Genomic DNA, 16397 nt, shown 5'->3' with positions numbered 1-16397 from the left:
ACCCTTAACTCTCAACCCTTACTAAAAATGTCATTTTAACATTTAAATTTCCTTTACTTGATTAGTTGGTTGTTTTCCTTTTTTGTTATTTACATTCTAGTTAATTGCTATTTTCACCCCCCTTGATTTTCATAGCTGATAATATACATACCTTACTGTGACTCCTTTTAAAAATAATGGGAGATCTAATACTTTCGATTTTTATTAATTTGTACTATAACAAACAAAATTAAACTTTAATTAAAAATTAATTGTTAATTTAAATTATACTTACAATAAAATTTTATTAAAAAATTTTAAACCGACATTAACCCTCACATCAAAGACCTTTTGATCTAAGTATTTAATTATTAAACTTGATCACTATGTACACATATTATAAAGAAAAGATCTATACTTTCATCTAATTTTCTTAACGGTTAATAAATCCATTACGTGCCATCTCTGAGGAGATTAAATAGAATGTGTGTTTTCGAGTCGCTCACATAAATATAATCCTTCAACTACTTAACTTATACGGTAATCATAAACTATAGAGATAAGTATATAGTTCTTTTTTATTTGGTATTTTAATTCTTCGATATAGATCCGATAAAAATCTAACAACTGTTTGGAATTTAAAAACTACCTTCGAACTTCACATCAAGAGGTAAAAGCTCGAGCATGTGTTTTGGGTTTTAAGGTGACCCATCAAACAAGTTTTTTAGACATTTGGATTGAAGGAGATAATTTAAAAGTAATTCAATCTTTGAATACTTCATATAATAACTATGATAATTATTTTGGAACCATCATCTGAAATCATAAAGTTCTTTTGCATCAGTTTAGAACTACTCAGATATCTCATGTAAAGAGGCAAGGAAATTCAGTTGAACACACTAACACATTTAACTTTTACCATTCGGACTACAGCGTAGATAGAAGAGGCAGAATATATTTGTACTTTGGCCCATTTACATATTTTGGCTCCTGTGTCTTAATACTAAATTCTCCCTTTAAAAAAGTTTATTGAGAAACTAACTAGAAGAGTTAGCAATTAACATTCAGAAGTCAGAACCCAAACAAACCTTTTTCTTTTTTTATTTAAATCTAGTTAGACCTGGCAGAGGGAGGAGAAAGAACACAAATAAATGAAGAATAACTAACCAATAAAGAGAGAAGTAAAGAAACGTGAAACTAAAAATTTTGTTTTAAGACGACTCTGTCTAGAAAGGCCGAAATGTTAGGATACTTACGCCGTTACGCTGTTGAATTTGAATCTCCTAATAATTTAAGAAAAATAATAATGTCATTTAATTATTTAAATATCTTTCTTTAGGCAATCTATTTAGTGTTTATATATCTTATCAACTAAAATATTTCATAATAGTTTTTAATTTCCTTTTATATAACAACGAATACACAAAATATATAAACATTAAAGATACTTATACATATCCAATTATCACTAAGCTTAAATATTTTAAATTTATTATATGCTGTTATAAATAAATTGTTATGTTTTAAATTAACTATGTGTACACAAAAAATAAATATCAAATTAATTATTTATATAAAATATACATTAAAAATAAATCAAACAATATATATACTTATATAAAATTAAGATATTGCTATATATATGTAATATATATTACATATTTATAACCTTTTTAAAAATAAAACAATATTTAAAAAAACTATCAAATCTTTTAGTAAAGTAAAATTAGATCAAATTTACCGAAATAATTTAATTAACATGTGTCCTTAGATCGAGCATATTATAAATTATTATTACTAACAAAAGGTTTATTTAAATAAATGAAACAAATATATTAACAACTTAAATTTTTTATACTTTTTATAAAAAATTTCAATTTATAATTTTATCATGTATTATTAAATGGGCTTATACTACACATCCAAGTATTTTTTTCATCCAAATTTTATGCAAGTAGGTCCAACACCAACAAAAATCACTCTCATTAAAAGAGTATCAATACATGCGCTTTATTTTTTTCTCTTCCCCGCGCTTCTTCTTCTTCTTTTTCTTCCATGCGCTTCTTCTTCTTCTTTTAAATACACACGTACGTCATCTTCTTCTTCTTTGAAATTCATGTATACCTCCTCCTCCTCCTTCGCGCACGCAGAGTCTTCTTCTGCTTCTCCTCCTTCTCTTTCTCTTCTTCTCCTTCTCCTCTTTCGTTATAGTCATCATCAACAACAGTAGCATTTTGCTAATGAATTATTTTTCAATCAAATTGAATGGAATGCAATTGTTAAATCGAATTGAATTGAATTGAATGGACGCAGATGTTCTGAATCTGAATTGAATTGAATTGATAATCTCTAAATTCTAGACAGAGGTATTTCGAATTTGATTTTATATAATGAATTATGTTTCATTCATTCAGTACTATACAATTGTTTCACCATGAGTACGTGTTTGATTCATTCTGCAGAAAGCTATTTGAATTTGATTTTATATAATAGATTATGTTTTGTTCATTCAGTACTATACAATTGTTTCACCATGGTACGTGTTCGGTTCATTATGCAGAAATTTGAATTTGATTTTATATAATGAATTATGTTTCGTTCATTCAATACTATACAATTATTTCACCATGAGTATGTGTTCAGTTCATTATGCAGAAAGCTGTTTGAATTTGATTTTATTATAATGGATTATGTTTCGTTCATTTAGTACTACAATTATTTTACCACGAGTATGTGTTCAGTTCATTATGCAGAAAGTTGTTCGAATTTGAATTTATATAATGGATAATGTTCCATTCATTTAATACTATATATTGTTTTACCATAACATGTTCGGTTCATTTCTGTTCTGCACAATTCAAAACTCTTCCTCCTCACCTTCTTCTGCTTTTTCACCAGGAAGAGAAGGAGGAAAGACAAAAAAATACAACAGCAACAATAATAAAAGAATGACGATAAGGAGAAAACATATGAAGAAGAAGGAACATGAAAAAGAAGGAAGAGAATGAGAAAGAGAAAGAACGTGAAGAAGAAGGCGAAGAAGAAGCCCTCCGTGGGTAAATGAGCGTAAGAAGAAGAACCGTAAGGAAAGAAGAAAAAGAAGAAGAAGAAGCGTGAAAAAAGAAGAAAACGAAAAAACACGTGACCTACAATTGCCAGAATGAACTTGGATGTCAAAGTTACTTGGATATGAAGAATATCTCTTGTTTTGTTAAATAACAAGTTAGTTAAATAATTCTTCAAAAAAATTAAACATAATATCTGAAAAATAACTATAATAAACTAAAAATCAAGCTCAGATCAATTAATTATATTACATGTGACTAGTGCAATCTATTTCCATTCCTACTTACACTTACATACCTTGATTTCATTTGAAAAAACTTTCTAAAAATCAATAATTTTAATTCTAGCCACTGCTTTTAATTTAGTCAGGTTTGAAATCAGACCTTTAGCACACACATAGTATTATATTTTTAGTTAATATTTTTAAATATTATTGATTAATTATTGAAAAAAATAAATAAATTATGTTGGTCATATAATATTATTCTATATAATTTATTTCCATCCCTACTTACACTTTTACGGGCGTTTATTTTCTATTTGTTTTAATTCTCCTTTATTTGTTATGTTCACAAAAAGAAAATAGCCTTAAGTTTAAACTTTAGAAGAAACAAAATTTACTTTTATTAAAACAGAAAACAAAACAAAATATGAGTAAGAAATAAAAAATAACAAAAGCAAGTACCAAAAGCAACAAAATCACGTATTATGATAATTGATGACGTGTTAGATGCAATATGGCATGTCAGGAGCACAGCCACTTAGCGTAGAAAATTCAAATTGAAACACCGTCGCAATCTGTTTCTCACCTGCAACGCGTTTGTCCCACACGACTTCTCAGAAACTTCCAATCTATACTTCCATCCCATTAAGGAATCTTAGCCACGCTTTGCTCCCCAATCTATAAATATGCATATGATTTGATTCCACTTATTACATTGTCATTTACAAATTACAATCACTTCGCCTTTATTGTTTGTTTGCATTTGAAAGACAGCATCAACTTCGATCAATTCATCATCATCACCACCATGAGTCACTTCAACAATCAGCACGAAGCACCTGGTTAGTTTTTCTTCTTGTCTCTCTCAACAAAAAACTGCCTCAAAAACTCTCGTCTTTAATTTCTATTTTTGTAGTGTATACCAAATTCTGGAAACCAGACAGTATTTAAAGTTTAATTAAGATTGTATTGAATATAATAAAATAATTTGAACTAATTTTCTGATTAAAAACCAGACTGGCTCAATTCGTACATCTATTTTATGCTAGTTTTTATTGATTTATTTATCAGTATCATATCCGCCAAGAATTAAATAACATAGTTACATAATTGAATTTGATGCAGCAGTATCATATCCGCCAACAATGAGTGCGTACCCTCCTCCACCAGCAGCATCATATGTTAGTGCTCCACCACCAATGGGTTACCCTTCAAAGGATGGTCCTCCAGCTGCAGGGTACCCCCAGCAGAGTGTTCCACAACACACCACAACCAAGGGTGATGGCTTCTGGAAGGGTTGGTAAGTTCAACAAAATCACTTCACCTATTTATTTATTATTGTTAAGATATATCATATATAAGGAAATCAGATTATTTGGAATGAATTTTTCAATTAATATCTTTTCTTTAATTTTTTTAATCTTTGCTTATTACTACTTCATTGGCTAATTATTGACTAAAAAAACTTGTTTGTTTATAATAAAAATTTAATATATATCACACTGAATTAATACAAAAATTATTAAGATATATACGTAATCAATTTATAATTACTGGTTCTTGACCTTCTATTATTATTTTTTTTTGTTATTACAGTTGTGCTGCTCTATGTTGCTGTTGTGCCCTGGATATCTGCTTTTGATTGGGTCACTCCATAGATTTGTGCATGCTAATCATTGTTTTTCACATGCTTCCTTCTTCCTTTTGTATAATTCTTTGTAGTTTATAGAACAATAATAAGGATCTTCATTCACTTGGGTATGTTTTCTTTTTCTTTTTTCTTTCGCTGTTTTATATGGATCGGAAGCCTTGTACCATGAGATTTTTTTTTTATGATATATTAGTCATTATTTCCTAATTCGAATAGTTTTTATTTCCTAATTTAATTCCCTATTTCTTACAACCGTCAGAGAAATGTATTGATCATTATCGGCACTTCGGCAGTTATTTCGTACCCAACTTAGTTTAGTCATTATCGTAAGTCAATTGAAATTTAGATAACTTATTTAAATTTAAAGGAAAAAAAATTATTATGTAATTCATTTATTGCTATGGTGCCTAAAAGATAATGTCTATTTACTAAAAAAAGTTAAAAGTTATTATTTAATTTAAAAGATATAAAAATAAATAATTTTTAAAAAATTAAAATTTATTATAAAAAAAAATTAGACAAAATTTAAACAAAAACTCGTAAACATTATAAAATTAGCTTTATCGCTGCCGCCTTTTTGAATTGTAAACATGAAACATCATTATATCATATATAAATTTGGTGAGTTCTATGGTGTCTTTGTTATGGTGTTTATATTGCCTAACTTCTCTTTTAAAGTAAAAAAATAAAATATTTAAAGTAAAAAATAAATCATATAAAATTTATTAAATATTATTTATTTACCTTTTTTAATAACTTAGATATAAAGTAATAGGTACCATAGCATTCACCTATAAATTTTTAAATAAAAAGAAACTTGAGAAACTTAACAGAGATAGCAAATGTGCCGTTAACATCAAATAACTCAATACATGCAGATATATAAATTTTAAAATTTTTTAGGATACGAAAATAAGATATATATATATATAATATAAAATATTTTAAAAAAATTATAATAATATTATTTTATTTTATTGATATTAAAATATAAAATAATTTTTAAAATTTTAATATCTTTTTTTAATTATATAAAATATTTAAAATATTTTTATTTTAATAAATAATAATATATATTATTTTTAAATTTATTTCAAGAATACATATTAAGAATAAAGTTAAATACGCTGACACGTAATGATATTTAAGTGTGTTCAAGTGTGTCCGACAAAATTTTTTTGTTTTTTTATTAAGATACAATTAGACATAGTGTAAGAATCGAAAATAATTAACTGGTTAATTAACGTAAAATAATAATAAATTAATTGTCCAAATAATAGGTCGAACATTTAGAAGTCTTAATTTTAAAAATTAGATGTGAGATTTGAATTCAGTAGAATTTTTTGAGTTGGAAAATATAATTTTCTATGGAAAATTATGTAAAAATGCATACTGATAAATTAGCTGGCACTGTCGGCTTAAGTCTATTCAGTACTGTGTGAGAGTAATAAAAACTATAAAAAAAATTTGGAAAAATAATTAAAGTTAAAAATCGAGCACTAATTCTAAAGGTTTGTCCCAAAATTCGGGCAAATGAGCCAAAAACACTAATGCGTTAGATAGGACCCAAGTTGAACCCAAACCCAACATATATAATCTTAATTATTAAGCATTTCAGCTCATTCCATGTGTAATACCCTACCACACAAATCTTTACGCTTAAGCCGTAAACTAGAGGTGGTGTGGTATTACTACCTCTAAAATAAAAAGAGAATAATATACGAGGAGCCTTGGAAAACAGGTAAAATAAAATCGCAAAATAAAAAAAGCACAACGCTCAGGAAACGAGATTAGTTGTGTGCTAAGAAACCTAAGGTTTACAAGTGTTCCGAGAGTTACCTGAAACTGTAGGTCGATTTCGGACGAGATCTTCTGTACTGGTCGGCGCTGTTGTGTCCGACTTGATGATGATGGCCGGAGCTACCGTGTCTGACTTGTTGGACTTGGTGGTGGTGCTGATCCTTCGTCACCGGAGGGTGGTGGTACCTGCAAGGTACTCCGATGCTTAAGTTAGCAAGGGTATTGTTCATGCCCCGGGTCGAGCTGTACGACCCGGACTGATTGACGATAAGTCGACCGACCTGTTCAGACTGGGATTACCCGACCTCTTTATGAAAGAGGTCGGCCAAACTGCTACAGATGCCTAAGAAGGTCCAACAGAGGAACACGACGCAAATCTAAAGGCAGCCTAAAGCCTAGAATGATGAAGGCGGTTCTCTTAAAGATAAGATGACTTCACTCAAAGATAAGATAAGATAACTATCTTATCTCAAGGGAAGATCATTCCACACCATTATAAATATACTGGAGCACCTAGGTATAACTCATACTCTGATTCTACTAAAAACCTGCTTAATACCCTTGCTAACTTAAGCATCGGAGTCCCTTGCAGGTACCATCACCCTCCGGTGACGAAGGATCATCACAACCACCGAGTCCAACAAGTCGGACACAACCGCACCGACCAGCACAGAAGATCTCGTCCGAGATCGACCTTCAGTTTCAAGTAACCCTCGGAACATTGGCGCCGTTGCCGGGAATCCTGGAAGTCATCCTATCATCATAGCGGACAACCTTGACAACGACCATAACTCAAATTTAGAAAATAGAACGCCGTAGAAGGACACATACACTACACCAAAGGAAACGTCTCAACCAAACGGAGACAAGAACTCACCAAACACACAAATCCTGGAGGCATTTCAAGCTCAACAAGATCGTCTCAAATAACTCGAAAAGGAGGCTGAGTACCATCTTTTTCTGTCTCGTTTTTCTCACAAAAAATATTGCAACAATGGCCAGTAACAACGTATACATAGTTGTGTGTGTTTATCTCAATTGTCGTATGAGAAATGGCGACAATGGGGTGACATTTGAGTGTGAAAATTTGATACTATTGCATAGTCAGCGTGTAAGTACGTTGTCGGAGTTCAAGAGTTTGATATTGAGCAACCTCGATGGTACAAAAGCGAGAGAGGTCGGAAGGGTGGAGTATAGGTTGCTAGCACCATGGGTAATGGAGTTTTCTGGTTTTGACTATTTCGGCTTCTAGGGGACGAGCATGTTTGACTCATATTCAACATCTATGGGAGGATCATGGCAAAACAGGTGATGGAGCTGTCCGTCGAGGTTGGAGATGTTCGTCGTGGTGGTTCTATACACTCGACCTATGTCCAAGACGACTGACCTCTTGCACCACCACCGATCCATCTCGCCATTCCAGTTGACGAGGCGGAGGAGGGCGACGAGGAGTCAAATGAAGAATATGTGGTAGATAGTGCCAACAGTGAGTCTTCCGAAGGGGGTGATGAGGAGGAGTTTGTACCCGAGACGCCCGCCCAAGCTGTGGCGCGCCATGTCTTGCCTCCACCTCACCCAATTTTGGCACTATCGACAGTGCCAAGTCACTATTATAGTCTGGATCTGGACGCCATGCATGAGAAGACTCCATTTTCTGACACGGGGGAAGAGGATTACAACCTAGACGGTGGGGTGGAGTTTTAGGTCGGCCACAGGTTCAAACCCGACGAGGCATGGCCCTCTCCCTCCTAACCGGCCCTCCTGGTCGACACTCTCTAGCGCCTCTGTCCCTCCTAGCAGGTCGCCGGGTATTTTCCCTGCACTCAACTCGCACGTCTATGCCGATTTGGCACGCCCCAGGGAAGGTGGAGATCGTCCCTAGGCTGGCTAGCAGTGGGCTTGTTGAGTTAAGAAATTAACTAAATTAATTAGTGATGACAAACATTATTTTTGGGCAAAATAAATAATTAAGTGTTGATTATTTATATCTACATATTAACTAATTGTTTATTGTTGCAGGCCAAATGTTAATAGCCTAAATGGAATAAAAAGCAATCAGCAAGAATATTGGGCTGAAAGCAAAATAAAGAGCCCAAGCAAAAGCAAAGAAAGAAGCCAAAGAAATCAAATCGGGCCAAGCATACCAATACCCGATCCAAGCCCGATCTGATTTCAGAAATGCAAATCCCTCTCTTTTGCTTAACCAAAAGCAACGTTCATCTCTCTCTCTGACCAAGTCAAATCAGTTTCAGAAAAGTAAGAAAGAGAAAGAGAGAAAGAGCTTCTTCACCAAGATAGTCACCAAAGAAGCAAGAAAGAGAAACTAAGCTTGAAAGGCAGAAGTCATCTCAACAAATCCAAACCAAATCAAGCTTAGGTTATAGGTAAATCTTTTCCTCATACATGCAACTCGGTCTCATCTCTTCTTCCCAACTCTCTGCTCTATCCGAAATGGGATACATGGGAAAGAGGATTTTTGTTCTTCCCTGGTTTGTATCTACGGTCTTAAACAAGACTTGGGGACCAAGTTGGTTTTCAAGGGTTCAGATCAAGTTTACCATTGGAAGATTTCTATGGTTGCTGTTTTATGGCTTTCGGCCAAGATGAGGAAGTCAGAAGGAGAGTTTCTATTCTGAGGATTATTGAGAAAAAGTAAATCCGTGGTTGGTGAAGCTCAAGGCTCAAGGTGTTGACCTTGAGAGAAGGTCCCAGCAACATGCAAGGAGAATAAAAGAAGACTTCTTGCTCATTCAGAACGAAGGGAGAGAAAACCAGAGAGTTAGAACAGTGTTCTTTTGAGAAGTTCCTCTACTTGGATAATGCTTTCTTTCAAAGAAGCATTCAGCCAATACTGAAGAGCTACATCTGAGGTTTGCGAATCTGGTTTTGCACATAGCTAAGAGGCTGCTGATAAAGTCAATCTCCTTCATGTTTTACTGATTGTAATGTACTTTTCTAAGTTTATCTTTCTGTAATTTCTTGAGAGAAAAGGCATTGTGAGAAAGCTTAAGAAAAAGCCATGAGTGGAAAAAGGCTGAGAGAAACACTTGAGAGAAAAGCCTAGAGTTATTTTCTGATTTCTTTAGGTTGGTTAAGTGTCTTGTATCTTGTACCTGTTTTGGTATCCCTTTCTTAGTTGGGTCAGCACTAAGAGGAATAGTTAGGTATTAGCATAGCCAATGTCAAGTTAGGTTAGAACTTGAGTGTGAAAGGATTGGGTCAATCCTGTGAAATTGGTGTATGTAATACTGTTAACTATAGTGAAATTCTTCCATAATTGTGGAGGAGACTGGATGTAGGTTGCATAGCACAAGGCAACCGAACCAGGATACATGCTGGTGTTAGCTTTTCTCTTCTCTGCTGAGTTCTGTTTTCTGATATTCATGAGACAAAAATAAATTGTCTCATAAATTTCTGCTGCTGAGTTCAAACAGAATCAGAATTGTAATTTTGTTTAAAAAGGGTCATAACAGCAACTTAAAAGGAAGGCATAGATTCAACTCTCCTTCTCTAAGCCTACCACAACCTTCAGGGCTGTATGTTGGGGGGCAACTCCACGAGTCTCGGATCCTCCAAAACCTCCTAACCCGACAGATGCCTAACACGGCCAGCCCCACGCCACCAATCATAGTTCTCTCGGGTCAGCCTGGTGTCAAATGAATGATGTATGGAGATCCTACGACCGGGATCAAATCGCTTGCGCCAACCATCGTACCGATCTGCATGTCGATCTGGCCACCAGACATCCTCACCATGGACGACAAGAACCTATAAGGAAAAATAGGAAGTGTATAATCTACTGTCACATAGTGACACACACGTCATAATTTGAATAACTGACATCTAAACATAGATAAGCAATGATAAATAAGACATCATTTATACCTGTCAAGGTTCATTGGAGTGTGATGAGCGGATAATTTATACGCTTTTTGGCATTGTTTTTAGTATGTTTTTAGTATGTTTTAGTTAGTTTTTAGTATATTTTTATTAGTTTTTAGTTAAAATTCACTTGTCTGGACTTTACTATGAGTTTGTGTGTTTTTCTGTGATTTCAGGTATTTTCTGGCTGAAATTGAGGGACTTGAGCAAAAATCTGATTCAGAGACTAAAAAGGACTGCAGATGCTGTTGGATTCTGACCTTCCTGCACTCGAAGTGGATTTTCTGGAGTTACAGAAGCCCAATTGGCGCGCTCTCAAAGGCGTTGGAAAGTAGACATCCTGGGCTTTCCAGAAATGTATAATAGACCATACTTTGCCCAAGATTTGATGGCCCAAACCGGCGTTCCAAATCAGCTCAAAACTGTCCGGCGTTAAACGCCGGAACTGGCACAAGAATAGGAGTTAAACGCCCAAACTGGCACAAAAGCTGGCGTTTAACTCCAAGAAGAGTCTCTACACGAAAATGCTTCAATGCTCAGCCCAAGCACACACCAAGTGGGCCCGGAAGTGGATTTTTATGTCATTTACTCATCTCTGTAAACCTTAGGCTACTAGTTCTTTATAAATAAGACCTTTTGCTATTGTATTTTTATCTTGGTAGCTATCTTTATTCTTATGCTATCTTAGATCATTGGAAGGCTGGCCTCACGGCCATGCCCGGACCTTGTTCTTATGTATTTTCAACGGTGGAGTTTCTACACACCATAGATTAAGGTGTGGAGCTCTGCTGTACCTCGAGTATTAATGCAATTACTATTGTTCTTCTATTCAATTCAGCTTGTTCTTATTCCAAGATATTCATTCGCACTCAAGAACTTGATGAATGTGATGATTATGTGACGCTCATCATCATTCTCACTTATGAACGCGTGCCTGACAACCACTCCCGTTCTACAAGCAAACAAGGCTTGAATGTTTATCTCTTGGATTCTTTAATCGGAATCTTCGTGGTATAAGCTAGAATTGATGGCGGCATTCAAGAGAATCTGGAAGGTCTAAACCTTGTCTGTGGTATTCTGAGTAGGATTCAATGATTGAATGACTGTGACGAGCTTCAAACTCCTGAAGGCTGGGCGTTAGTGACAGACGCAAAAGAATCAATGGATTCTATTCCAACCTGATTGAGAACCGACAGATGATTAGCCGTGCCGTGACAGGGTGCGTTGAACATTTTCACTGAGAGGACGGGACTGTAGCCACTGACAACGGTGATGCCCAACATACAGCTTGCCATGGAAAGGAGTAAGAAGGATTGGATGAAGACAGTAGGAAAGCAGAGAGACGGAAGGGACAAAGCATCTTCATACGCTTATCTGAAATTCCTACCAATGAATTACATAAGTATCTCTATCTTTATCTTTATGTTTTATTCATCATTCATAACCATTTGAGTTTGCCTGACTAAGATTTACAAGATGACCATAGCTTGCTTCATACCAACAATCTCCGTGGGATCGACCCTTACTCGCGTAAGGTTTATTACTTGGACGACCCAGTGCACTTGCTGGTTAGTTGTGCGAAGTTGTGAAATTATGTTTATACCATGGTATTGAGCACCAAGTTTTTGGATTCAGTACCGGGGATTATTTCAGTTGTGAAAAGTAGTGATCACAATTTCGTGCACCAAGTTTTTGGCGTCGTTACCGGGGACTGTTCGAGTTTGGACAACTGACGGTTCATCTTGTTGCTTAGATTAGGTATTTTTCTTCAGAGTTCTTAAGAATGAATTCTAGTGTTTCAAGGTGATGTTCTTATCATCACCAAAGCTGATTGATTCTCATCAATTTAGCTCTTGAATGCAATGTCCTGCTGAAGCTTGACTAGCCATGTCTAATTTCTTTAGACTGAAGCTTTAGACTAACATTGCATGATTCCTGGAATTCTCATAAAGAATTTTGATATTTTTATTTTTCCTCTTCACTTAATTTTCGAAAAATCCAAAAAAAATTTTTACAAAATCATAAAAAACCAAAAATATTTTATGTTTCTCATTGAGACACTAGTCTCATGTTAAGTTTGGTGTCAATTGCATGTTTCTATTTTTTTGCATTCATCCATGTGTCTTAAGTGATCTTCAAGATGTTCTTGATGATTTCATTACTCTGATCTTTAAATTCTCTTGACTTGAGTGTTTGTGTTTCTCATATGCATTCTCATTTTGTTAGTGTCAGTAGTATACAAACTGCTAAGTTTGGTGTCTTGCATGCATTGTTATTTGATTTTAGTTGCATTTTGATTATTCCTCATTATTAAAAATCCAAAAATATTTTTAATGTGTGTCTTTTCAAGTCAATAATATAGAGAATTGAAGATTCAGAATATACAGCAGAGGAATTATACAGAAAAAGCTGCGCGTTCAAAACGCCCAGTGAAGAAGGGCAAACTGGCGTTTAAACGCCAGCCAGGGTACCTGGCTGGGCGTTTAACGCCCAAAAGGGTAGTGCTTTGGGCGTTAAACGCCAGAATGTGCACCATTCTGGGCGTTTAACGCCAGGATGGCACAAGAGGGAAGATTCTGTTTTCAATGCAATTTTTTTTTTAAGTTTTCAAAATTTTTCAAAATCAAATCTTTTTCAAATCATATCTTTTCAATCAAATCTTTTTCAAAATCAATTTCTTTCCATTTTTCAAAAATACTTGCTATCAATTAATGATTTGATTCAACATTTCAAGTATGTTGCCTTTTCTGTTGAGAAAGGTTTAATGTTTGAATCATATCTTTTCTTGTTAGCCAAGTCATTAATTTTTAAAATCAAATCTTTTTAAATTGTTTTTCAAATTATATCTTCTCAATCACATCTTTTTAAAACCATAACTTTTAAATCATATCTTTTTAATCACATCTTTTTCAAAATAATTTTCAATCATATCTTTTTGATTTCTAATTTCAAAATCTTTTTCAAAAATCACTTGATTTCTTTTCCACCCTTGGTTTTCGAAAATCAATTAGTGTTTTTCAAAATGTTTTTTAAAATCCTTTTAATTTATTTTCAAAAATTTCTTCCCCTCTTTTCACATCCTTCTATTTATGGACTAACACTATTCCTTAATGCACATTTCGAACTCCATCTTTCTTGATAAGTTCGAATTCTTCTACTTCTTCCTTCTATTTTTCTTTTCCTCTGACACCTCAAGGAATCTCTATACTGTGACGTAGAGGATTCCATATTTTCTTGTTTTCTTTTCTTTCATATGAGCAGGAGCAAAGACAAAAGCATTCTTGTTGAGGCTGACCCTGAACTTGAAAGGACCTTGAAGCGAAAGCTAAGAGAAGCTAAGGCACAACTCTCTGTAGAGGACCTAACAGAAATCTTCAAAGAAGAAGAAAACATGGCAGCCGAAAACAACAACAATGCCAACAATGCAAGGAAGGTGCTGGGTGACTTTACTGCACCTACTCCCGACTTCTATGGGAGAAGCATCTCTATCCCTGCCATTGGAGCAAACAACTTTGAGCTTAAGCCTCAATTAGTTTCTCTAATGCAACAGAATTGCAAGTTCCATGGACTTCCATTGGAAGATCCTCATCAGTTTTTAGCTGAATTCTTGCAAATCTGTGACACTGTCAAGACTAATGGGGTTGACCCTGAGGTCTACAGACTTATGCTATTCCCTTTTGCTGTAAGAGACAGAGCTAGGATATGGTTGGACTCACAACCTAAAGAAAGCCTGAACTCTTGGGAAAAGCTAGTCAATGCCTTCTTGGCAAAGTTCTTTCCACCTCAAAAATTGAGTAAGCTTAGAGTGGAAGTCCAAACCTTCAGACAGAAGGAAGGAGAATCCCTCTATGAAGCTTGGGAAAGATACAAACAATTAATCAGAAAGTGTCCCTCTGACATGCTTTCTGAATGGAGCATCATAGGTATTTTCTATGATGGTCTGTCTGAACTGTCCAAGATGTCTTTGGATAGCTCTGCTGGAGGATCTCTTCATCTGAAGAAGACGCCTACAGAAGCTCAAGAACTAATTGAAATGGTTGCAAATAACCAATTCATGTACACTTCTGAAAGGAATCCTGTGAACAATGGGGCTAATCAGAAGAAAGGAGTTCTTGAGATTGATACTCTGAATGCCATATTGGCTCAGGTCAAAATATTGACTCAGCAAGTCAATATGATTTCTCAAAGTCTGTCTGGAATGCAAAATGCACCAGGTAGTACTAAGGACGCTTCATCTGAAGAAGAAGCTTATGATCCTGAGAACCCTTCAATGGAAGAGGTGAATTACATGGGAGAACCCTATGGAAACACCTATAATCCTTTATGGAGAAATCATCCAAATCTTTCATGGAAGGATCAACAGAGACCTCAACAAGGTTTCAACAACAATAATGGTGGAAGAAACAGGTTTAGCAATGGCAAGCCTTTTCCATCATCTTCTCAGCAACAGACAGAGAGTTCTAAGCAGAACAACTCTGACTTAGCAACCATGGTCTCTGATCTAATCAAAACCATTCAAAGTTTTATGACTGAAACAAGGTCCTCCATTAGAAACTTGGAGGCACAAGTGGGTCAGCTAAGCAAGAAAATTACTGAACTCCCTTCTAGTACTCTTCCAAGCAATACAGAAGAAAATCCAAAAGGAGAGTGCAAGGCCATCAACATGGCCGAATTTGGAGAGGAGGAAGAGGCAGTGAGCGCCACTGAGGAAGGCCTCAATGGATGTTCACTGGCCTCCAATGAGTGCCCAAATGAGGAATCATGGGAATCTGAGGCTCATAATGAGACCATAGAGATTCCATTGGACTTACTTCTGCCATTCATGAGCTCTGATGAGTATTCTTCCTCTGAAGAGGATGAGTATGTCACTAAAGAGCAAGTTGCTACCTTGGAGCAATCATGAAGCTAAATGACAAGTTATTTGGTAATGAGACTTGGGAGGATGAACCCCCTTTGCTCACCAAAGAACTGGATGACTTGTCTAGGCAGAAATTACCTCAAAAGAGACAAGATCCTGGGAAGTTCTCAATACCTTGTGCCATAGGCACCATGACCTTCAAGAAGGCCTTATGTAACCTAGGGTCAAGTGTAAACCTCATGCCTCTCTCTGTAATGGAGAAGCTAGGGATCTTTGAGGTGCAAGCTGCAAAAATCTCACTAGAGATGGCAGACAATTCAAGAAAACAAGCTTATGGACTTGTAGAGGATGTTCTGGTAAAAGTTGAAGACCATTACATCCCTGCTGATTTCATAGTCCTAGAGACTGGGAAGTGCATGGATGAATCCATCATCCTTGGCAGACCCTTCCTAGCCACAGCAAAGGCTGTGATTGATGTGGACAGAGGAGAATTGATCATTCAAGTGAATGAAGAATCCTTTGTGTTTAAGGCTCAAGGATATCCCTCTGTCACCATGGAGAGGAAGCATGATGAGCTTCTCTCAAAACAGAGTCAAACAGAGCCCCCACAGTCAAACTCTAAGTTTGGTGTTGGGAGGCCACAACCAACTTCTAAGTTTGGTGTTAAACCCCCACATTCAAACTCTAAGTTTGGTGTTGGGAGGTTCCAACATTGCTTTGAGTATCTGTGAGGCTCCATGAGAGCCCACTGTCAAGCTAATGACATTAAAGAAGCGCTTGTTGGGAGGCAACCCAATCCTATTATATTTATCTATCCTCTTTTGTTATTTTATGTTTTCTGTAGGTTGATGATCATAAGAAGTCACAAAATCAATTGAAAAAGCAAAAACAGAAAGAAAAACAGAAAGAAAAATAGCACACCCTGGAGGAGAACTTGC

General features: G+C 35.2%; 1 protein-coding gene across 2 annotated transcripts; it reads left to right on the top strand.

The window, feature by feature from the left end:
• The first annotated feature begins 3768 nt into the window (after window positions 1-3768).
• LOC112703396 (protein CYSTEINE-RICH TRANSMEMBRANE MODULE 1) lies at window positions 3769-5126 on the top strand. Of its 2 annotated transcripts, none has more exons than XM_072199614.1 (3): window positions 3769-4110; window positions 4394-4568; window positions 4865-5126. In XM_072199614.1, the coding sequence occupies exons 1-3, from the start codon at window positions 4077-4079 to the stop codon at window positions 4908-4910; spliced, it is 255 nt and encodes an 84-aa protein (XP_072055715.1). In that variant the 5' UTR covers window positions 3769-4076; the 3' UTR covers window positions 4911-5126. The 2 variants fall into 2 exon arrangements, with proteins under 2 accessions (XP_072055715.1, XP_025610603.1); XM_025754818.3 differs by having other exon boundaries at window positions 3836-4110; window positions 4397-4568.
• The last annotated feature ends 11271 nt before the right edge of the window (window positions 5127-16397 follow it).

This window comes from Arachis hypogaea, chromosome 7 (assembly GCF_003086295.3).
Source record: "Arachis hypogaea cultivar Tifrunner chromosome 7, arahy.Tifrunner.gnm2.J5K5, whole genome shotgun sequence".
Lineage (NCBI taxonomy): Eukaryota > Viridiplantae > Streptophyta > Magnoliopsida > Fabales > Fabaceae > Arachis > Arachis hypogaea.
This window is presented reverse-complemented; position numbering and strand designations above follow the sequence as displayed.